The following is a 25,496-nucleotide window of genomic DNA, read 5'->3' as shown; positions in this document are numbered from 1 at the left end:
GGCCGAGGCGGGTAGATCACGAGGTCAAGAGATCGAGACCATCCTGGTCAACATGGTGAAACCCCATCTCTACTAAAAATACAAAAAAATGTCAGCTGGGCATGGTGGCACATGCCTGTAATCCCAGCTACTTAGGAGGCTGAGGCAGGAGAATTGCCTAAACCTAGGAGGCGGAGGTTGCGGTGAGCCGAGATCACGCCATTGCATTCCGGCCTGGGCAACAAGAGCGAAACTCTGTCTCAATCAATCAATCAATCAATCAATAAAAAGGAAAAAACTATAAGACAAAAATGGATATGAAAATAAAGATAACTATCTCCCTTTGGCCAGAAAAGCAAAGCTGTGGGCAAGATTGGTTAGAAACATACTAAACTTTAGGTTAAAAAGAAGGCAATGGAGAGTCTGGCTCCTGTAAAGTAAAGGAAACTAAAAGGGTTCACAGTGTGATCAGGAGCCAGGTTCATAGCTTGAAACCAGGCACTATAATGAGATTCTCGTGCTCATAAAGCGGGGCTGAAAAAATGCTAACAAAAGCTGCCAGGAACGAGAACTTATATAGAACTGCTGATAAATAGAAGCAAAACAAAACAAGCTTACTCTTAAATTGAATAAAAAACAACTAAACTTCCCTAGGTTCAGTGGTAGGTCTGCCATATCCCCAGTATCGCCATGTTAGAAATCCCTGAGGTACTGCTGTTAAGACCTGGTTCTACATTAAAGACTTAGGAGCTGAAAAGGGCCAAGTGCAAAACCGTTAGACAGAGAAGGGTAAACACAGAGAAAACGAGTGGAACTTTAAAAAAAAAAAAAAAGCAAAAACACTACCTCTCAAAATGAGTCTTTAAACCAATATTCCAACAACTGCAACACAAACATTTCACATGAAATCATTTAGAACAGTCTTACAAGGATCTTTATGAGGTACCTGTATTAGTCTGTTTTCACACTGCTGATAAAGACATACCCAAGACTGGGTAATTTATAAAGAAAAAGAGATTTAATGGACTTACAGTTCCATGTGTCTGGGGAGGCCTCATGATCACAGCAGAAGGCTAAAGGAATGTCTTACATGGTTGCAGAGAAGAGAGAATGAGAACCAAATGAAAGGGATTTCCCCTTATAAAACCGTCAGATCTCATGAGACTTACTCACTAAGTCTTCAGGAGAACAGTATGGAAGAAACTGCGCCAGTAATTCAACTCCCACGGGGTCTCTTCCACAACACGTGGAAATTACGGGAGCTACAATTCAAGATGAGATTTGGGTGGGGGCACAAGCAAACCATATCAGTACCCAAAATAAATGAAGAAATCATTTCTTCTTTAAAAATAAGCTATTATGCACATGTTTTCACTTGTAATCAGGAGCTAATCAATGAGTACACCTGGACACATGATGAGGGAACAACACACTGACACCTGTTGGGTGGCAGAGGGGGAGCATCAGGAAGAATAACTAATGAATGCTGAGCTTAATACCTGGGTGATCTGTGCAGTAAACCACAATGGCACACATTTACCTATGCAACAAACCTGCGCATCCTACATATGTACCCCTGAACTTAAAGTTAGGGAAAAAATCAGTTATTACGAAAACACAAGTTGAACTAAAACATTAGATTATATGAAACAAAAACTGGTATAAAAGCATACATACACATACACACGCACAACTAAAAAGAACTAATCAAAAATCCTAGAAAGAATATGATCACTAACAAAGCAATGGATAAGGTAAAACTCTCAAATAGACACAGTTAAATAGACAACCGGTTAATTGGAAATTCAAAATGGTTAATTCATCCAGAACAGCACAAAGAGCAAAGATTTTAAAATATGTGAAAGAACAATTAAGAGACACGGAAAATAGATTAAGGGGACCCAAGATATAACAATTAAAACTTTAACAAGAGATAGATACAAATAATATTGAAAAAGCAATATGGCTGGGCGCGGTGGCTCACGCCTGTAATCCCAACACTTTGGGAAGCTGAGGCGGGCGGATCACAAGGTCAAGAGATTGAGACCATCCTGGACAACATGGTGAAACCCTGTCTCTACTAAAATATAAATATTAGCTGGGTGTGGTGGCACGCATCTGTAGTCCCAGCTACTTGGGAGGCTGAGGCAGGAAAATTGCTTGAACCCGGGAGGCAGAGGTTGCAGTGAGCTGAGATGGTGCCACTGTACTCCAGCCTGGCACCTGGCGACAGAGTGAGACTCTGTCTCAAAAAAAAAAAAAAAAAAAGAAAAGAAAAGAAAAAGCAATATAAATAATGACTAAAATTTTTCCAGAATTAAAGCAAGGCAAGAGACCCAGATTAACAAATGACAAATGATTCTGGGTACCAGCAAGGTTCAATAAAACATCTACATTCATAAATGATACACTGGTCTCATTCCACAAAGAATCTAAATCACATATCAGATTACATATAAAACAGTAACATAAATATGTTAAAAAAAAATAGAGTCACAGAAAAATAAAGTAATAGATCAAGACCAGGTAGAAAGTTAGAATGTACATATACAGGCTAGAATTTTCAACTGAATTTCCAGGTGGCAAAAGTAAAAAGGGAAAGTTATCAGTAACAAGAATTGAATTGTTCCAAGAAGAATGTAAAGGGTAAACAAAGATGTTCCTAGCCTTCATATAATGGTCTATTAATGACGTGTAAAGGAATCTCCAGAATAATATCCCTATAAGAATAGTCTATTTCATAAGGCTATTTCTTACAAGCCTCTTATATGGCATAGAGGCCATATAAGCTGTCTGCTCCTCAGCTTCATATCATACCACTCTGTTTTACTGATAACATTCCAGCCCTAAACAGCCTATATAGCCCAACCTTCTAAACATACATCCACACCCCATTTAGTCTCCTGACATCCCTAGCACCTAGTATCATACCAGTCGTAAAGCAGATACCTGATAAATGTTGGGAGTTTTTTTTGAAATGAAGTCTTGCTCTGTCTGTCACCCAGGTTGGAATGCAGTGGTGCAATCTCAGCTCACTGCAACTTCCACCCCCCAGGTAAGATTCTCAACCTCCACCTCAAGTGATTCTCCTGCCTCGGCCTCCCAAGTAGCTGGGAATACAGGTGTGTGCCACCACATCTGGCTAATTTTTTTTATATTTTTAGTAGAGATGGGGTTTCATCATGTTGGCCAGGCTGGTCTCGAACTCCTGGCCTCAAGTAATCTGCCCACCTCAGCCTCCTAAAGTGCTGGGATTACCGGCATAAGCTACCACACTCGGTCTAAATGTCAAATTTTTGAAAGATTCAAATTGAACAAGTTATTAAGTGAATGGTGATTTTCACTTAATAACTAACCAATACCCCAGTGGTTAGCTAAGTGAGGTTTAAGCATACCTCAGTAAAAGCAGTCTGCTGGGAGTAAAAATAACATGGTCTGAAAACTAAGAATTTAGTTTGATTCAAAAGTAAAACCTAGAAAACTTAAAGCAGAAGTTGCAAACTAGCACCCTTCAGATGGGAAGCGCCTTCACAGATGTTTTATTTGTCCTATGATACCATAGGCAATTGGAAATACTAAAAAAAAAATTTTTAATTTATTTTTTTAAGACTTTTAAGGAGAAAAATGTTTTATATAAATGCTTCCTACAATATTACTAAAAGATGGTCTACCAATTATTTTACTGAAACACTTTTGGAAGACACAATCTCTTCCATTCTGGAGCTGCTCTAAATAGGTAACACCTTTTGTCATTCCCATCTCTCTACTACCTCTTCCTAGTTTTGCACTTCAGAGATACAAAAAACTAGTCAGATTCAATTCATGTGCATACACATGAAATCTATAATAGAGGGTGTGGAAAATATGCAGTTTCTTCAACCATTTTCCCAAACAGCATGATTTCCAGCCCCACCACCATCTTTGGTCATCTTCTTCTGGATGCACTTCAGACAACCAATGTCTCTCTTAAATAAATGTGTCCAGTACTAGATTATTTGAAGGGAGGGTGATGGATGGACAGAAACACAGGAAGACTCTTAAGTTACTTGCCTTGGTGTCTACAACTGTAAAATTGGAATAGCAGTAACTACTGTATCCTCCAAAGGTTATTGGGAAAACATAAATGAATTAATCAATGTGAAGTGCTTAGAACAGTGCCTGACACACTGTCTTAATATATGTTCTTTAACCCAAAATACAGAGAAAGAGTCCACAGATCAAACTGATATAGGTAAGTTAAGACAGAGGTATCCTTTAAAAATCGTATTTTTTGATCAGTGGTCACAGCAGGGGACTCAAATTCAACCAGTGGGACCAGGCAGACAACAAATGAGTAAAGACATATGCAGACCAGTATGTCCTCTATAAAAGAAGCCAAAATAAAAACAGGCATATTCACACACAAAAGGTTCAAAGTCACAGCCCTAGTTTGAATTCTCCCCTCCCTCCACCGCATTTTAATTTGGCCTAACCACTGAATTCATTAATAGAAACAGAAGAATTGGGGAGGACAATAATGAGGGTCAGCATCAACAATGATTTCCTCCCCACACCTTTATGAGATGTGGTACAAAATAGCCATGAAAAGGTGAAACTTACTAGCAAATCTATGTGGCAAAGAGTACTAACATTTCATTATAGCCACCATTTCTTCCTTTAGTTAACTTTTTTAAACCTTAAAAATCAAACTGTAACAACTATTTTGAGACAGGGATCCATCTGCTATTCTTTCTATATAAATTTCTAAACACTGTTATAAGCTAAGGAAAAATAAAATTAAAATAAGCAAATAAGATTTTAAAAAGTAATTTACAAAATGGAACACAGAAAATAATGTTCAATTTTGCCCTGGTAGACTTTCTATCATGACAGTTATCCTGTCTCCTTATTTGTTCTATAAGACAGGACTGGCAGAAAGAAAAGCTCCAAGTATATTCACCATTAATCTCTAATAGCATTAGACAGAAAGCTAACCACACACAGCTAAATTAAGCTACATTTTAAGTTACTATGCAGATGAAATTCCCCAAAAACAAATCCCTACCACATGTACATAACACTAACTTCTTGTATAGTATGCCCAAGTCTTCATAACTTTATTTCTTAAAAGAATAAAAATAGCAAAAAAATTTTAGTTGCAGCAGTGTAAAATACCACAGGGTATTTGCCAACATGTCTATGTTTACTCTGTGTTTGTCCTTAAGCAAGGAGCCGCCCTTAAGTCCACAAACTTTTCCTGCTCTTTCTCTCCAGCCACAGTAAGCTTTTGTATCTTTCCTTCACTAGCAGCATTCTGCCAAAGACTACAGGAAGTACTTGAATACACAGAAGTTGCCTGTAGCAATTTCAGCTTGAGTACTGCAAATGATTTTACCAACACCTCAGTGGTTAGCTAATTGCAGTCAGAAGCCAGACTTGATTTTTCCCTAATATGTAACATTGCCCAGTGATTCTTACATGGCTTCCCTTTTCACAGATACATTTGTTATTTGTAGAAAAAGATACACAGTATATCTGTTACTTCTGGAGAATTACAAAGTGAACTTTACAAACCATACTTCAAAATAAAACATTAATACTTTTTTGTAGGAAACCGAAACTGCCAAGCAACTTGGAAAAAGTTCACTGCTTGAATCTCTCCGATTGTATAAGGAAGGTTTTGCAATATTATTTTCTTTCTTTCTTCTAACATTCCCCTAAAGAGATAACACACGTTTACTTTGCAAGTGCTTGAGGTAAAACTTCTCAAATTGCTGTCATATGATCAATCCCACTTGAATTCATTTCCTTCACAATATTTTTCTATTGGGATGGCTCACCTGTATGCTCTGTAAATCTCACAAATACGCAATTTTTTAAATCAATCCTCTGTATAGAGGATAACGCACACCTCTCATAATTTTATAAAATTACTTTTTCTATAAAAGTCATTCTTTTCCAGTTGACCATAATGCCATATAAGTTACTTTGAAGAAAATGAAGTTAATATATTTAACTGGAAGACCACATAAAATCAAAGAATAAAAACTCTGTATATGCAAGGATTTTTTTTTTTTTTCTTTTTTGGGCATTGCTATATCCACAGTAGCTAGAAGACTTCTTATTGTTAAGATGTCAGCTCCCCCCATATTGACTTAAAGGTTCAAAGCAATTCCACTGAAAATCTCAGGTAGCATATGGGGGACATTAACAAACTGATTCTAAAATTTATATGAAAATATAAAGGACAATAATAGTATTGGTTCTTTAACAGATATCAAGATTTATTATTATAAAAACACAGTACTTAAAACAGCGTGATACTGGAAAAAAATATTTCAAAGATAGATCAGTTGATTAGAATATAAAGTCCAGAAACAGACTTACATACATAGTTAACTAATATGCCACAAAATATCACTTCAATACAGTGTTGGTGTACAGTCAGAGGGAATCAACTTTTCCATCCATAAAGAAAAACAGCCAGGCGTGGTGGCTCAAGCCTGTAATCCCAGCACTTTGGGAGGCCGAGGAGGGTGGATCACAAGGTCGAGAGATCGAGACCATCCTGGTCAACATGGTGAAACCCCATCTCTACTAAAAATACAAAAAACTAGCTGGGTGTGGTGGCGTGTGCCTGTAATCCCAGCTACTTAGGAGGCTGAGGCAGGAGAATTGCCTGAGCCCAGGAGGCGGAGGTTGCGGTGAGCCGAGATCGTGCCATTGCACTCCAGCCTGGGTAACAAGAGCGGAACTCCGTCTCAAAAAAAAAGAAAAACAAACTTTTCTATATGGACACTCAGTTGAAGAAGCATAAAATATGCTTGGAAGACTACATAAAATCATAGAATAAAATTCTGTATGTGCAAGGACTTACGTGTGCCAAGTATCAAATACATGCAAGCATTATGTGCAAGCATAAAATATGCTTCCTCAAATGACTATCCATATAGAAAATGAAATCCTCACCCCCAATACAACACCACATATGAAAGTTTACTTCAAAAAGACCATAAACTAAATGTGAAATATTATACAACAAAAATTCCACAACATTGCAAAACACACCTCAGGGCAGACTTTAGGACAGCAATATATCCTTAAGTAGGACATAAAGAGAGCACTGAACACAAAATAAAAAATATATATATATTTCATTAAAATTAAGAACTTGTTTTCATCAAAACCACTAACAGATAAAAAGGCAAGCTACCAAACAAAACATTTCCACGTGAGATTACAGAGATATATGCAATACATACATCTGACACAGGAGTCAAATTTGGAATATATAAAGAGATAGTATAAACTGGCTGGGCACAGTGGCTCAGGCCTGTAATCCCAGAACTTTGGGAGGCTGAGGTAGGAGGATCCAGAGTTCGAGGCTGCAGTGAACTAGGATCATGCCACTGCACTCCAGCCTAGGTGACAGAGTGAAATCCTGCTGGCAGGCAGGAGGGCGGGCAGGCAGGTGGGCAGGAGGAAGGAAGAGAGGGAGAAAGGGAGAGAGAAAGGAAGAGAGAGAAGAAGGGGGAAAGAAAGGAAAGGAGGGAGAGAGGGAAAGAAAGACCATAAATCAATAAGAGAAAAGCCAACAAGAGACTTTAACAGGCACTTAATAACACAAAATATTTAAATGCCCGATCAAGATATGAAAAGTTCCTCTACTTCATTAATCATCAGGAAAATGCAAATCAAACCCACAATACTTTACCATCACATATTCACCAGAAAGGCTAAAATGAAAAAAACCATGGGCAAAACCAAGCGTAGGTGAGGACTTAGAGCAGTAACAACTCTCATTCACTGCTCATAGGATTGTTAATTGCAATAATCACCTTAGAAAACCATTTCATATTTCCTAAAGCTGAACAACACACAACGTATGACACAGCAATTCCATTCCTTGGGTATATAAACCCAACAGAACACATTCATACAGTAACCAAAAGATACATATAAGAACGTTCGCAGTGGCACCATTCATAATGATTATTGTACTATGATTGATATAATCCAAAATAACAGACAACGACAGGTATTAGCTAGGACATTACTGGAACTAGAACCTTCATGCGTTGCAAAATGAGAATGCAAACATAATGCAAAGTGGGAATGCAAAAATGGTACAGTCAATTTGGAAAACAGTTTCGTCATTTGACAAAGCAAGACTGCCTCAATTAAAAAAAAAAATCAATAAAATATTTGAAAGAGCATGTCACCACAGAATATATACAGATGGCAAATAAACACATGAAAATGATGCTTAGCATCATTAGATATGAGGTAAATACAAATTAAAACCAAAATAATTACTACTACACAGCTATCACAATATCTAAATTTAAGAAGACTATATATAGTGTTGGGGAGGACGTGAAGTACCTAGAATTCTCAAAAACTGCTGGTGAGAACAAACTCCTCGGAATACAGTTTGGTAGTTATTTAAAAAGTTAAAAATGATTCACATTCCACTCCACTTACCCAAGAGGAATGAAACCACTTATCTATACACAAATGTTTATAGCAACTTTATTTATAATATCCAAAAAACAGAAATAACTCCCATGTCCATCAACAGGAAAATGGACAAATTGTGGTACATTCATACAATGGAATACTACACAGCAATAAAAAGAAATGAAATATTGACACAAACAACAACATAAAGTAGTTAATGCTAAATGAAGAAGCCAGCTGGGAGAGAAGGATTATAAGGACACACAAGAAAACTTTGGGGGCTTATACTTGTGTTCATTACCTTGCTTGTGATGATAGTTTCACAGGTGTCAAAATGTATCTAATTAAATTGTGTGGTTTATTGTGTCTGAATAATATAATGATAAAGCTATTTTTTAAAAGTCAGTATAGTAGATTCCTTGAGTAAGAGGGCAGTAAAGGTAAAGAGCAGGAGGAATTTCTGGGATGCTGTTAATGTTGTGTTTCTTGACCTGGATGCTAGTTATATGGGTATGTTTGCTTTGAAAATTCCTGAAGCTACATAATTCTGACCTGCACACTTCTCTGTATGTATATGTCAATTTTTAAAAAGCTTATTAAAAAGAAATTGACTCATCAAACTGTCAGTCTTTTTAATTTTAGAGAATACCAAACTTTAGCAAAGATATGAAGCAATTGGAACTCTACATTATGTAAAGTGGTATAGTCACTTTGGAAAACTGTTTGGCTGTACCTACTAAAGTAGAACATACCATATGCCCAAAGACCTAGCAGCTCTACTCCTAGACATATACCAAAAAGAGATATGTACATATTTCTACCTCAAGTCATCTATAAAATCTTCGCTTAGAAGCAGTAGTCAAAATCATACAAAATGGAAACAATAGGAATTTTCGTCATCAGTATAAATTGTGACATATTCATTCAGTGGACGCAATAAAGAAGAAAGAACTACTACTACATGCAACAACATGCATGAAGCCTAAAAGCTGAAAACTGAATTTAAAAAAATCAGACACAGAATACCATTTAAGTTCAAAAATCAGAAATCCAAAAATAACAACTATTCTGATTTTAAAAAGTACTGGTTGCAATTGAAAGGTATGAGTATTAACTGCTTCTGGGGTCCTGATAATATTCTTGGGGGGTGAGGGGCTGTTCTTTTTTAGAGACAAGGTCTTACTCTGTCACCAAGGCTGGAGCATAGTGGTGCGATCACAGCTCACTGTAACCTTGAAATCCTGGGTTCAAGGGATCCTCCTGGCCTCTGTCTCCAAGTAGCTAGGACTAAAAGACATGCACCACCTTCCCTGGTTAATTCTTTTTTTATAGAGATGGGGTCTTACTAAGTTGCCCAGGCTGGTCTGAAACTCCCGGTCTCAAGTGATCAACCTGCTCTGGCCTCACAAATTGTTGGGATTACAGACGTGAGTTACTGCACCTGGCCTGCCAGTAATGTTCTGTATCTTAATCCAGATAATAGTTACATGACTATGTTCACAAAAATTTATCAGTTTACTAAGGACTTGTCCATCTTACTATAAATAGGCTATATTTCAATTTTTAAAAATTTATTCCCCAAAATTTCAACTCTACACTAAGCCAAAAGAGGTAAAACAAAGATTATAATTTAAATAATGCAACTGTCTTCTCTGACTACATCCTGTCCTCATAGAAAAAGTGCAGATTACCCTGAAATAATCAACGCATACTGGCAAAATCTATAGAAAGAATGTGTTAATTATTTCAAAAGTTTCTCTACTATTGACAAGAAGTAAAAACAATGTTTAGGCAAGCAAAAAAAGAGGATAGAAATAGCTTTGTCTATATACTCAGGAAATAAGTTGAAAATTAATTGGGAAAACATTAAAGAGTAAGAAGAACTCAGAAGGATCATCTAAAGGGCAAATGTGGTAAATAACAAAAACAGGCAGTAAACTGGCTCTCTATAAATGGGCTCAATTATCACAAGCAGAGACACACTGGAGCATTTTAATTTCTGAATATGATTACTTTATAAAATTTTTAAAATGCATTATTAGATCCCTTATATAGTTTACATATATTATTATATAGGATTGTATAAACAAAAAAGACACTTAAATTTTTCAGCCAGGTGTGGTGGCTCATGGCTGTAATTCCCAGTGCTTTGAGAGGCTGAGACAGAAGAATTACTTGAAGTCAGGAGTTTGAGACCAGCCTAGGCAACATAGCAAGACCCTGTCTGTAAAAAATAAAAAATTAGCAGGGCATGGCTGCATGCACCTGTAGTCCCAATCACTCAACAGGCTGAGGCAGGAGGATCATATGATCCCAGGAGTTCAAGAGTACAGTAAGCTATAATTGTGCCACTGCACTCCAGTCTGGGTGATAGAGTAAGACTGTCTTAACTGAAAAAAAGAAAAGAAATTTTTCAAGGGTAAATTTGACTTTGACCACTCTGTAAAATGTAATTCCACTGTACTGCATACATATGTATATACACACAGATATAGAGCATAAATATCTATATGCATATATGTATTTAATTTTTTTAAAAGTTTAAATATATCATTTGGAGTTACAAAAGTAACAATGGTACTAAAATAGTGCCAAAATCACATTGAAAAGAATAAGCTGAAGAGAAATGGCTTAGTAAGTTTCTCATTTATTATAGGTAATCAAGTGATAATGTCTAGAATTGCTAAACAGTTAGTTATAAGCATATTATTTAAAGATATAGAGGCTGGGCATGGTGACTCAGGCCTGTAATCCCAGCACTTTGGGAGGCCAAGGCAGACGGATTACCTGAGGTCAAGAGTTTGAAACCAGCCTGGCCAACATGGTGAAACCTCGTCTGTACTAAAAATACAAAAAGTAGGGCCAAGTATGGTGGCTCACACCTGCAATCCTGGCACTTTGGGAGGCCGAGGCAGGCGGATCACGAGGTCAGGAGTTCCAGACTGGCCTGGCCAATGTGGTGAAACCCCATCTCTACTAAAAATACAAAAAGTAGCTAGGCATGGTGGCACGCCCCTATAATCCCAGCTACTTGGGAGGCTGAGGCAGGATAATCGCTTGAACCTGGGAGGTGGAAGCTGTAATGAGCAGATATCATTCCGCTGCACTCCAGCCTGGGCAACAGAGTGAGATTCTGTTTCCAAAAAAAAAAGAAAGAAAAAAAAATACAAAAATTAGCCAGGTGTGTTTGCAGGTGCCTGTAATATCAGCTACTCGGGAGGCTGAGGCAGGAGAATTGCTTGAACCCAGGAGGCAGAGGTTGCAGAAGGCCCAGATTACACCACTGCACTCGTTTCTCCTGGGTGATAGAGCAAGACTCTGTCTCAAAAAAAAAAATAAAAAAGATATAGAAATAATCACCAGGAGAACCAAAGCAGGCATCCACTTTTAATCTTTACTGTGTAGAAAAAGACTGGCATTGGAGCAGAGGACTCACTATTCATAAAATTTAATGTACTATTTTACATTTTTAATCATGAACATGTCCTATTTACTTGATTAAAACTTTAAGTCAGCCAGCACAGTGGCTCATGCCTGTAATCCCAGCACTTTGGGAGCCAAGGTGGGCAGATCACAAGGTCAAGAGCTCGAGACGCTCTGGCTAACGTGGTGAAACCCCATCTCTAATAAAAACACAAAAATTAGCTGGGCATGCTGGTGTGTGCCTGTAGTCCCAGCTACTCAGGAGGTTGAGGCAGGAGAATCACTTCAATCCAGGAAGTGGAGAATGCAGTGAGCCAAGATTGCGCCACTGCACTCCAGCCTGGGTGACAGAGTGAGACTCTGCCTCAAACAAAAAAGGAAAAAAGAAAAGAAAAAGTATTTGACAGAAATATTAAAATTGATGCTATTCATTATCTAAAGCACTTGACACATAATAGGCACTCAGAAACTACTGATTGGACCAATGAATTAGTTCTAACTAGCTTTCGATGAGTAAGTAATTTTCTTCTAAAATTATCAAATCAAATAAAGGCAGATAGCTACCAAATTAACTATAATGAAATTAGAATTTCATTTAAAAATCTGACAAGGCATCAAAAAGTCATGCCCCAATCTCCCATTATTTATAATAAGAATTAGAATAGTAACAGCAATAGTGGTTATCATGTAGAAAATTTACTGTACGTTAATTTTTCCTTCTAACAATCTCACATGTTTTAAAATTCTTGCTACAAAGACAACTTTTACAATTTGGAGAAGGAAATAACAATTTTAGAATTCTACCCCACATAGAAAGTAACTGTTTAAAGGGTCAAAATTTCCAAACTGTATTAAATTATTTTTGTACATGAAAGAGTAGTTGTTAATTCTTACACAACAAAATGATATATCAACATAATTTTTTTTCTCATCACATTTAGCAATCTGGACTCAAATAAAGGTCTAAGTAAAATTAAAGAAGGAAATGCTCCGATTTCCATAGGAAAAGTTTCCATGTCATCCACGGAAAGCATTATTACTCCTTATCAACACAGTCATAATGAGAACTAAATCCGTGACAAAAAAATTAATCTTTCATAAATTGTGGAGAATGGGGCCCATAAAGAAGAATAAAACAACATACTTGTAAAAAGTATTCATTATTACTCATACTTGTAAATACTTCAAAAATATTGTAAATAATGTCTCCTCCAGGTTTAAAACCTTCTTTAAAATGATTCCAATGGAGTAAAGTGGGGGATCAAAGTGAGACAGAAGTAAGAAGAAAAGGAAGGCATAAGGGTACTATGGCTTCTCTCCAACAACCATTTCTGTCCTTAAGCCACAGAAAAGAAGTATACCTAGAATGGGACCTCCAATTCCAAGCTTACCTGTGCATACTCTCTTTCAATAGCAGCCTTCTTCTGACTGAATGTTCTAAAAATACAAAGAAAAATTAATTACAAAAGGATCACCTAATAATTTCATGAAAATCTATCAACAAACCTTCAAATACTGTCTGGTAAGATATGTAAGGGAAAGGATAATATTTTAGCCATCTTTATGTGCTTAGGAATACTGCTAACAGCATAGTCTCTCCACTTAAGAGGATCTACACACAAACCCCAGCTCTACCACTTACTAGCTGTATGACCTTGGCCAAGTCATTTGACTTCTCTCTTCCTCAGTTTCCTCCTTGTTAAAATGGGGATAATAACAGTACTCACTTCATAGGGATATTATAAAATTTAGTTATTTTAAATATATAAAGCATTCAAAATAGTGCCTACCATACAGTAAAACCTATATAAATGTTGACTACTGTTAAAAGAATAGCTAGTATATATTAGGCACTAAATATGTTTACTGAACATAACCAATATAATAGGGAACTAATGAAAACAAGGTGAAAATCAAATTTTGATTGGCTTCTGAATATGAAAAATGCTCAAAATGTTTCCTTTACTCCAGTTTTGTATAAGCATTACAAAACAATGTACAAGGCCACTATAGATTGTGATATGATGGCAGCATACTTTCCATACATGTATTATATTTCAAAGATCCTAAGGTATACCCTTTTTTCTTTTCTTTTCTTTTTATAGAGACAGGGTCTTGTTCTGTTGCCTGGGCTGGAGTGCAGCAGCGAGATCCTAGCTCACTGTGCCCTTGAATTCCTGGACTCAAGAGATCTTCCCACCTCAACGTCCCAAGTGTCTGGGGCGGGCAACAGGTGCACACCACCACATCTGGCTAATTTTTAAAAACTTCTTGTAGAGAGGAAGTCTTGATATATTTCCCAGACTGGTCTCAAACTCCTGGGCTGACAGCAATCCTCCTGCTTTGGCCTCCCAAAGCACTGGGATTACCGGCATGAGCCAATGCACCTAGCCAATACACCCTTTTCCATACTAATATTTATGATATTAGAATGTATCTTTTAATTATGATTGGCAGTATTTTCCTCTGTCTTAATGGTACATTATAACCGTTACCTTACAAACATAGGCATTGTAGAGTCAACAAAATGTGGTACTACTGACAATTTACCTTGAATATCCTGAGTTTAAAGACTTTACTGTTATGTCCCAAGAATCGGTGCTCTTAAAATCATTGCACCAGGGCAGAGACATAAGAGTAAGAAGTAGAAAAAAAAAAAAGCACTGAAATAAAGAAAAGGCAAGAAATCAAAATTCTGACCTAAAAAATCATTTAAATTCACCAATATAACTTGATTTCTTATATTATAACGTATAAAGTATAACTGATTAAGATCTTACCATATATTTTTTGAGTAAATAGCTAATTTCTTAATTTAAAAGTAACAACAACAACAACAAAAAGAAGTCTCACTTGAAACCTAAAGATTCATGCTTATTTAAGGGTGCTTCAAATGACCAATACAATATACAACGAATACTATGATTTTTCAAAATGTTTTTTTAAAAAAGTTTCAATGGATTCAAGGTTAAGCAATGAGAGAGGATTCTTGGAAGATGGCAGTTTAGTAAACACTAGGAATCTGACTCCCAGGCTAGGTAACAATTGCACTGGCAGAATAAATCATGTAACCATTTTGGAACCAGGATTCATCTGATGGCTTGCAATATCCAGGGGAAGCCTTGGATGATAAATTATGATTAATTTTGGACAATTTCAGCTCTTAGCACAGTGGCAGTCACCACCTTCCACCCCTAAAACCATGACAGGTAGTCACGCATACGTTCCTGCAGCACTTTTCAAATAGCTACCACAGGGAGGGGTGGGCAAAAAGGACCCTGACCTTAAAATATTGGGGCTCTGTGCTCTGACCTCAAACTGCTACTTCTAATCATGGAGGTGTAGAAAGAAAGGGGGTGACCACTGCTGTTGCATTTCCCTCAACATTGATGCAAGTTCCTCTCCCTCTGACTGAAGTGACTTCCAGGGGATTTAAAGAGCTGATGTCTTTTCCTTTTCCCTTAATTTTTCTCTTTTTCCCCTTTTGAGAGCCAGATCTTAAAGAATAACCATTCTAAAGCAACCACATTTAAGGAAGAAGTTGGAAAGTCACCACACAAGCCCAGGGGAAGGTGCAGGTTCACAAAAGACTTCAGAAAACCTGATGTTAACACCTCAGGCACAGCTCACTACAGACTACCTACAACATTTAAAAACTTTTTAACTATTAAAAAAAAAAAGAAGAAGGCCGGGCACGGTGGCTCACGCCTGCAATCCTAGGATTTTGGAAGGTCGAGGTGGGCAGATCACCTGAGGTCAGGAGTTCCAGACCAGCCTGGTCAACAAGGCAAACCTTGTCTCTACTAAAAATACAAAAATTAGCTGGGCATGGTGGCACATGCCTGTAGTCCCAGCTACTAAGGAGGCTGAGGCAGGAAATCACTTGAACCCAGTAGGTGGAGGTTGTAGTAAGCTGAGATCACATCACTGCACTCCAGCCTGGGCAACAGAGTGAGACTCCAACTCAGATTTAAAAAAAAAAAAAAAAAAAAAAAAGCAAACCCTGGACAAAGAGGAAAATGTGATTTGCAGAGTTATCACAATTCTGGTATTCTGGTTCAAGTTGATGTTTGAAAAAAACAAAAAACAAATGAGAGCAGAGTTACCACATTATTACATTCAAATGTCCAGTTTCCAACAAAAATCACAAGGCATACTAGGAAGGAGAAAAGTATGGTTCATTCAAAGGAGAAAATAAGCCAATACAAATCGTCCCTGAAAAAGAGTTGATGGCAAGTCTACTAAACAAAGACACTAAAACAATGGTCTTAAAGATGTTCAGGCCGGGCGCGGTGGCTCAAGCCTGTAATCCCAGCACTTTGGGAGGCCGAGGCGGGTGGATCACGAGGTCAAGAGATCGAGACCATCCTGGTCAACATGGTGAAACCCCGTCTCTACTAAAAATACCAAAAAATTAGCTGGGCATGGTGGCGCATGCCTGTAATCCCAGCTACTCAGGAGGCTGAGGCAGGAGAATTGCCTGAACCCAGGAGGCGGAGGTTGCGGTGAGCCGAGATTGCGCCATTGCACTCCAGCCTGGGTAACAAGAGCAAAACTCCGTCTCAAAAAAAAAAAAAAAAAAGAAGATGTTCAAAGAATTAAAGGGCGAAATGGCGAAATTAAAGAAAACTATGTGTGGACAAAAGGTAAACATGAAAAAAAAAAAAGGCAGTGCTATGGGGGAAATTTATAGATTCAAATGCTTACATTATTTTACAAGATCAGGTCGGGTGCAGTGGCTCATGCCTGTAATCCTAGCACATTGAGAGATCAAGGTGGGCGGATCACTTGAGGCCAGGAGTTCGAGACCAGCCTGGCCAAAACAGTGAAACCTCATCTCCACAAAAAAATACAAAAATTAGCTGGATGTGATGGCACACATCTGTAGCTACTAGGGAGGCTGAGGAAGGGGGATCACTTGAACCCAGGAGGCTGAGACAGTACCACTGCACTCCAGCCTGGGCAACAGAGCGAGGTTCCATCCCAAAACAAACGAAAAAACAAAAACAATAAATCTCAAATCTAAAACCTAACTTGACAACTTGAGGAACTAGAAAAAGAACAAATTAAACCCAAAGTTAGCAGAAAGAAGAAAACATTAAAAATGAAGATTAAAAAAAGAGATAAACAGAGTAGAAAAATAACATAGAAAATCAATGAAACCAAAAGGTGGTGCTTCAGAAAGATCAATAAATTGACAAACTTTACCTAGATGGACTTAGAAAAAAACGGAAAAACACAAATTACCAAAATCAGAAATGAAAGTGGTGAACACTACTACTGTTCTATAGAAGTAAAGTAACTGTATGAGCAACTGTACACACCAGCAAATTAGATAACCTAGATGAAAACAGGGAAGTAACCCAACTGTCCATCAAGAAATGAATGGATAAATACAATGTGGTATATACAATGAAATATTATTCGCTTTAAAAAGTCAGAAAAACCAGATATATGCCCCAATATGGATGAAACTTAAGAATATTATGCAAAGCCCAGGTGCAGTGGCTCACGCCTGTAATCCCAACACTTTGGGAGGCTGAGGCGGGCAGATCACCTGAGGTCAGAAGTTTGAGACCAGCCTGGCCAGTACGGTGAAATCCTGTCTCTACTAAAAATACAAAAATTACACAGGTGTGGTGGTGAGTGCCAATAGTCCCAGCTACTCAGAAAGCTGAGGCAGGAGAATTGCTTGAACCCGGGAGGTGGAGATTGCAGTCGGCTGAGATCGTGCCACTGCACTCTAGCCTGGGTGACAGAGCAAGACTCCACCTCAAAAAAAAAAAAAAAAAAAGTTTTTAAAATAAATTTAGTGCAGCCTAAGTGTATAATGTAATAGTCTGCAGTAGTATACATTAGTGTCCTAGGGCTTTACATTCACATGCCACTCACTGACTCACTTAGAGCAACTTCTAGCCCCGGTAAGCTCCATTCATGGCAAGTGCCCTACAGAATAATACCATTTTTCATCTTTTTCCTTCTTAATTTTTAGAGACAGAGTCTCTGTCTCCCAGGCTGGAGTGCAGTGGCGCAATCATAGCTTATTCTAATTCTGAACTCCTGTGCTCAAGTGATCCTCTTACCTCAGCCTCCTAAGTAGCTAAGACAACAGGCACATGCCACTAATTGTTGTTGTTGTTCCATTCCTTGATATGTTCCTTAGGCTGGTCTTGAACTCCTGGCCTCAGGCAATCCTCCTGTGTTGCCTTCCCAAAGTGCTAGGATTATAGGCATGAGCCACACTGTCCAGCCCACTTTTTAATCTTTCATAGCATATTTTCGTTTTATCTTTTCTATAGACATGTTTCCATATACAAATACTTACCATTGTGTTACAACTGCCTACAGTATTCAGTACAATAGCATCCTGCACAGACAGGTTTGTAGCCTAGAAGCAACAGGCTATACCACATAGCCTAGGTGTGTAGTAGGCTATGGTTTGTTTAAGTGTACTCCATGATGTTCACACAATGGCAAAACTGCCTAATGATGCACTTCTTAGAATGCACTTATGCCCATCATTAAGCAATGCATGATTGTACATATATACATATATAAACGTATGTGTGTGTGTATGTGTGTATATACTAAAACAATAATGGAAGTTTTCCCTGGGTCATGGTATTATAGGCTTTTTTTACTATCTTCTTTTGCCTTCCATAATTTCTAGTATTTTATTAAACATATAAGGTTTGAAAAAAATAAAGTTCTTTTTTAAAAAAATGCACATTCATTAACATGTACACACACATTTTTTATACTCATGTTCTTTTTCTAAAATTGGACTATGAAATTATTATGACCAGTGCTACCAAATGTTATCTTCCTGCCCACTACAAATAACCAAACAAAAGAGACTAATTAAAATGAACTATCTCATACTTTCACCATTTAAAAAATCTAAAAAACCTACCTATGTATTTTGTAGAAGGTTGGCTTTTTTATATTTCACAAAAGATAAAAGTAAATATTTAAATTATGTACTTATTACCCTTTTAAGTTTATATATAACTCATTTTAAAATAAGGACATTCACATGAAGTCCACAAGAAAAAGAAACTAATAGCTTTTGTACCCTTGATGTGCATATCAACTAATTTAAATATTCTCTGTGGCATTTTAGTTGTTAGTAAACAGTTACTTGTCTACCAACTAATTTCCTGTTCCAAAGCAAAAAAACAAACCTTGGATAACAACTATTGAAAATTCACATAATAAACATTTGGAAATCTATTCGTTATAATGTACCATGTATTAAGAGAGCACAGCAAAAGAAACCTGATAATCTCCAGATAAGATGAAAAGGCATTTGCTAAAATTCTCAATCAATGTCTTTCATAAACTTTTTAAAAATATTAATGGATGTTATAATAAAACAAATAATAACAAGTACTGGCAAGTATGTGTAGAAATCAGAACTCTCATACAGTGCTAGTGGAAATGTAAATAGTGTAGGTTCTGTGGAAAACAGTCTGGGAATTCCCAAACTGGTTAAACATATCATTAGCATATGATCCAACAATTCTATTCCCAGATGTACATCTAGGAAAACTTAAAACACATGTCCACACAAAAACTGCTAAATGAATGTCCAGAGCAGCATTATTCATAATATCCAAACAGTGGAAACAACCCCAAAGTCCATCAACTGATGAATGTATAAACAAGATGTGGTATATTTACATAATGGAATGTTATTCAGCCATAAGAAGGAATGAAGTACTGATACATGCTACAATATGGATGAACCTCAATAACATTACACTAAGTGAAAGAAAAGAGATGCAAAAGGCCATGTATTTTAGAATTTCATTTATACAAAGTGTCTAGAATGGGCAAGTCAGGCAGACAAAAGTAAATTAGTGGTTACTAAAGCCTGGAAGATTGAGAAAAACTTTGCCACTAATCCAAAAGTACAGTATTTTTCTTTAACTAGATAAGCTGATTATAAAGTTCATATGGAAAAAATGAGCATGTAAAAACAGCCATAAAAATTCTAAAAAAGAGTATTATTTTTAAAAGCCTCCCCTTACCAGATGTTAAAAATTAATTTTGGCCGGGCGCGGTGGCTCAAGCCTGTAATCCCAGCACTTTGGGAGGCCGAGGCGGGTGGATCACGAGGTCAAGAGATCGAGACCATCCTGGTCAACATGGTGAAACCCCGTCTCTACTAAAAATACAAAAAAAAATTAGCTGGGCATGGTGGCACATGCCTGTAATCCCAGCTACTCAGGAGGCTGAGGCAGGAGAATTGCCTGAACTCAGGAGGCGGAGGTTGCGGTGAGCCAAGATCGCGCCATTGCACTCCAGCCTGGGTAACAAGAGCGAAACTCTGTCTCAAAAAAAAAAAAAAAAATTAATTTTAAAGTGATGTATTAAAATAGCTTGGTACTGAAACATAAGCCAACAGAGATAATAAAACATAAGTTAGGAATACACTTAAACATATCTAGAAATTTAGTAACTGAAAATTCTGAAGGAAAAAAGATGAATTATCAGTAAATTGTACTGGGATAACTTGATAGGAAGATCTAATGTTAAATACACAAACAAGTACAGAATGGTATATACTATCTTTTCATATTAAAATGGTTACACAAATATATTTATGATAATTACAATACTTTTCCTCATGTGAAAAACGGTCCTGTGCAAAAATGCCTACTGTGGGTCCCTTAGGAATCACTGTGATAGAACTCCCTAAAATACTACACGAGACTAGCATTATAAGAGCTCTACATGAAGAAACTGGCAGTAGTAGTAGAAGGAAGACGTTTCACTAAATTCCTGTTTGTACTATTTGAATGTATACTAAGTGCATATGTATAACACACATTTTTATTGAGAGGAAATTCACATAATACACAATCAACTGTTTTAAACAATTCAGTGACATTTAGTGCATTCACAATGTTGTTCAACCACTACCTCTCCCTAATTTCAAACTTTTTCATCACCCCAGAACACTCCAGACTCATTAAGTAATCATGCTTCATTTTCCCTTCTTCTCTTCCTCTGTCAACTACTAATCTAATTTTTTGCCTCTACAAATTTGCCTATTCTGAATATTTCACATGAAAGAAATTAAATGTGATCTTTTGTGTCTGACTTCTTTCACTTAGCATACTTTTTTTTTTAGACGGATTCTCACTCTGTCACCCAGGCTGGAGTGCAGTGGCACGATCTCGGCTCACTACAATCTCCGCCTCCCAGGTTCAAGCAACTCTCCTACTTCAGCTTCCCAAGTAACTGGGATTACAGGTGCACGACACCACATCCAGCTAATTTTTTGTTGTTGTTGTATTTTTAGTAGAGATGGGGTTTCACCTTGTTAATCAGGCTAGTCTCTAACTCCTGACCTGATGATCCACCCACCTTGGCCTCCCAAAGTGCTGGGATTACAGGTGTAAGTCACCACACCCAGCCCACTTAGCATGCATTTTTAAGGTTTATCCAAGTTGTATTTATACATACATTTTTGAGGTTTATCCAAGTAGTATGTATCAATATTCATTTATTTTTATGGCTGAGTAATATTTCATTCTATGTATATGCCACAATTTGTTTATTCATTCATTTATTGACAGACATTTAGGTTTCCACATCTTGAGTATTATGGATAATGCTGCTATCCACGTTCATGTATAAATCTGTACATATAGATACATTTTTAGGTCGAGTGCAGTGGCTCACACTCTGTCACGAGTCTCGCTCTGTCACCCCAGATAGAGTACAGTGGCACAATCTCAGCTCCCTGTAACCTCCACCTCCCAGGTTCAAACAATTCTCCTGCCTCAGCCTCCCAAGTAGTTGGAATTACAGGCATCTGCCACCACACCTGGCCGTTTTTTTTTTTTTTTGTATTTTTAGTAGAGACAGGGTTTCACCAAGTTGGCCAGGCTAGTCTCAAACTCATGACCTCAAGTGACCTCATGATCCACCAGCCTCAGCCTGCCAAAGTACTGGGATTACAGGTGTGAGCCACTGCACCTGGCCAAAGATACGTTTTTAAATCTCTTAGGTATGTATCTAGGAGTGGCACTGGTAGGTCATATGGTTATTCCATGTTTAACTTTTGAGGAAACGCCAAACTGTTTTCTATGACAACTGTACCATTTTACATTCCCACTGCATATTTTTTTAAATTTAGTAGTTAAGTAAAACTAACCTTCCAAAATAAACTATATTGCATTCATTCAAAAGAATCTTATACGGCCACTAAAGGAATGCAGTAGCTATATATGTAATAGTATAGAAAGATGTCCTCAATTAACTGATGCAATCAACACTTACTGACTGGCAATAATGGATCAGACACTATATAGGTACTGATAATGGAACAGTGACTGAGGAAGACATCAAGTGGGACTAACAGGCAATAAATCATTAAATAATTTAATAACAAATGAGGTAATTATAAGTACTGTGAAGGAAGTCTCACTACACTGTCCATCATTTTCCCAAGAGCTTCAGTAGAACTATAAAGCAAGATCTCATTTTATTTTAAAAAACATTAATATAGGCCAGACATGGTGGGTCACACCTATAATCCCAGCACTTTGGGAGGTAGAGGTGGGTGATCACCTGAGATCAGGAGCTCAAGACCAGCCTGGCCAACATGGTGAAACCCCATCTCTACTAAAAATACAAAAATCAGCTGAGCGTGGTGGCGCACATCTGTAGTCCCAGCTACCTGGGAGGTGGAGGCTGCAGTGAACCAAGATCATGTCACTGCACTCCAGCCTAGGTAACAGAGCAAGACTGTCTCAAAAAAACAAACAAACAAACAAAAATCGTATATACCTCTATGTAATGTAGACACCTGTATATACTCACAAGCACCTGGAAAACACATACGTATGGGGAGAGGAAGAAAACTCCAAGAATATGCTCCAAATTTTTATTGTTAGGGGAAGGAGACATGGGGCTCTGATTTTCTACCCTGATTCTGTTTTTTTAATAATCATCTTTTATTTCTAAAATTGGAAAGAAAATTAATTTTAAATCAATTCATATACTTACATGAAAAAATATAAAGTCCATATTATCTAGAAAGAAATAAATCCCTACAAAGATTAATTCTTTAATAAAATCTAATCATCTGAATAATTTTCTACAACAATCTGTTCAAGCAATTCTCCTGCTAATGTTTCGAAATGACTCCTTATCACCTTCAGGATAAAAATCTAAATTCCTTGACATAACAAATTATCAGGACCTGACTGCTAGTGTGTCTTCATCTCTGTAAACTCCTCCATTCACACGTCATGCCCCAGTTAAGTTTAATAGTAGGCTCATGCTTTCATGTTCTAGAGAATGTGGTCTTTTCCACATGGAATTTTTGTTTACCTGGGACCTTGGGCCACACCAAATAGTCTATGCTAACAATGTGATTTATTTGGGGGTGGTTGGGATGATGAGCCTTGGGTCACTCAATATCATACCAACCTCTGGAGAGGCTGGAGGCTAAGGCCATCTGCATGAGTAGCAATCATGTCTAAGTGACTGAACCACAATAAAAACTGCACACTAACGCTCAGGTAAGCTGTCCTAATTGGCAATACTCTGTGCATATTGTCACACATCATTGCAGGAGAAGCAAACACTGTACAATTCCACAGAGGACAATGGGAAGCTCTGATTGGAGCTCTCTTAGACCCTGCCCTATGCACCTCTTCCCTTGGCTGATTTTAATCTCTAATCTTTTGCTATAATAAATTATAACCTTGGGTAAACTTTCAGTGAGCTCCGAGAGTCCTAGCAAATTATTGAATCTGAAGGTGGTCTTGGGACCCACAAAATTGCAAGTCATGTCAGCAGTTAAGGTGATCTTGGAGACCTCCAACCTTGAAGTTGGTGTCAATATGAAGGAGGTATTAGGGACTTCCGAACTTACCTGGTGTCAGAATTGAAAGCTGTTTTAGAAGAGCTGTAATGAACCCATTTAAATTTATCACCAAGATAAGCAGAACACCTAAGAATGTTCAAATTACTAACGGTGGTAATGAGGATGGGATATGGATAAATGTTGAGAATAAAGATAGGACCAGGCACGGTGGTTCATGCCTGTAATCCCAGCACTTTGGGAGGCCGAGGCAGATGGATCACTTGAGGCCAGGAGTTCAAGCCCAGCCTGGCCAACATGGTGAAACTCCATCTCTACTAAAAACACAAAAATTAGCCAGTTGTGGTGGTACACATCTGTAATTCTAGCTACCCGGGAGACTGAGGCAAAGAACAACTTAAACCCAGGAGGTGAAGGTTGCAATGAGCCAAGATCATGCCAATGCACTCCAGCCTATGCCACAGAGCCAGACTCTGTCTCCCCATATCAAAATAATAATAATAATAATAATAATAATAATAAAGACAAACACATCTACCAGAATGGTAAAAATTAAAAAGATTGAACTATAACAATGAGGATAAAGAACAACGAAACTCTAAAAATGTTATTGGTGGGAATGTAAAATGGTACAATCACTTGGGGAAAACACTGGTCTTATATAATTAAACTTACATTTATTTTAATATAACAATTCCAATGCCAGTTATATGCCAAGAGCAATGAAAACATGCCCACAAAAACACTTGTACAAAAATATTTATAGTACATTTAGTCATAAATAGCCAAAAACAGTACAGGTGTCCATCAATGGGATCATGGATAAATAGTAACATATTCTTGAGTTGAATAAAGCTCAGTAACAAAAACAAATGAAAAAGATGACCACTTAATTTTTGCTACGTTAGTTGACCCCTGTTATTTTATAAATGACACTGCTTAAATATAACTAATATTAGTATATTAAAATATTTGTAGCATGGGCAGCAAATTTGTGTAAGGGAACTTGTGCTTTTATTATCAGCAAATTGCTAATTGTTTCATGAAGAAATGTCTTAATTTTGTTCTGGAATACAGTGGCTGTTTTTAAAGGTATTATTACAGTAAATATTCCTGTGAAGGAAGTCTCAACATATTGTCCAGCATTAAAATGAACTGAGAATACAAACAAAAAAATATTTTTAATAAGGCAAGCAGAATGAACAACTGAAGCTATGTAAGTCTGATAGAAAGCAAATTATTTGGCTCCTAAGAAAATGTTAATTCACTAACATCCATTGAATATCTTCTGAATTTCAGTTATTCTACTAAATATGCACTGAGAATATAAAGATGAATGAAACACAGACCCTGCTCTCAAGGAATTCGCTGGAATATAATATAAACAGATGACGCCAAGACCCACAAATGCTACAGCCATAGAATGAAAAGTAGAAGTGTTCATATTTCTTATTAATTAGGTGATCCTGGGCAAGTTAACTTTCCTGACTGTGATTCAGTTTCCTATCAATAAAATGGGAATAAAAAGAAAACCTACCTCATAGGATTATTATGAAGATTAAGTAAGTACATATTTATAAAGGACTTGGAATAAAGTTGGCACACAGCAAATGCTATTAAAGTATTTGCTAAATAAGTGACGAGATCACATTCTACAGTTTACAAATACAAACTCTAATTCAGTTTAAACATTTTCAGTAAACGAATGTGCAAAACATTAACATAAAATACATTTTAAATACGTCTCATCTTGAACAGAGAAAAGTCAGAATCTCCCCACTTCTCCAGTCAGAAATCACCCAAAAGAAAC

At 37.2% G+C, this 25,496-nt stretch overlaps 1 protein-coding gene across 3 annotated transcripts in view; it reads right to left on the bottom strand.

Annotated features, from left to right (window-relative positions):
- FCHSD2 (FCH and double SH3 domains 2) overlaps positions 1–25,496 on the bottom strand; it is a 299,879-nt gene that overhangs the window by 218,357 nt on the left and 56,026 nt on the right. For all 3 annotated transcript variants that reach the window (XM_003923427.4, XM_074400964.1, XM_074400966.1), the window contains exon 3: positions 13,233–13,278. In XM_003923427.4, coding sequence (XP_003923476.1) covers positions 13,233–13,278 — 46 coding nt within the window. The remainder of the gene's footprint in view (positions 1–13,232; positions 13,279–25,496) is intronic.

Source organism: Saimiri boliviensis, chromosome 6 (genome assembly GCF_048565385.1).
Source record: "Saimiri boliviensis isolate mSaiBol1 chromosome 6, mSaiBol1.pri, whole genome shotgun sequence".
NCBI classification, from domain to species: Eukaryota; Metazoa; Chordata; class Mammalia; order Primates; family Cebidae; genus Saimiri; species Saimiri boliviensis.
This window is presented reverse-complemented; position numbering and strand designations above follow the sequence as displayed.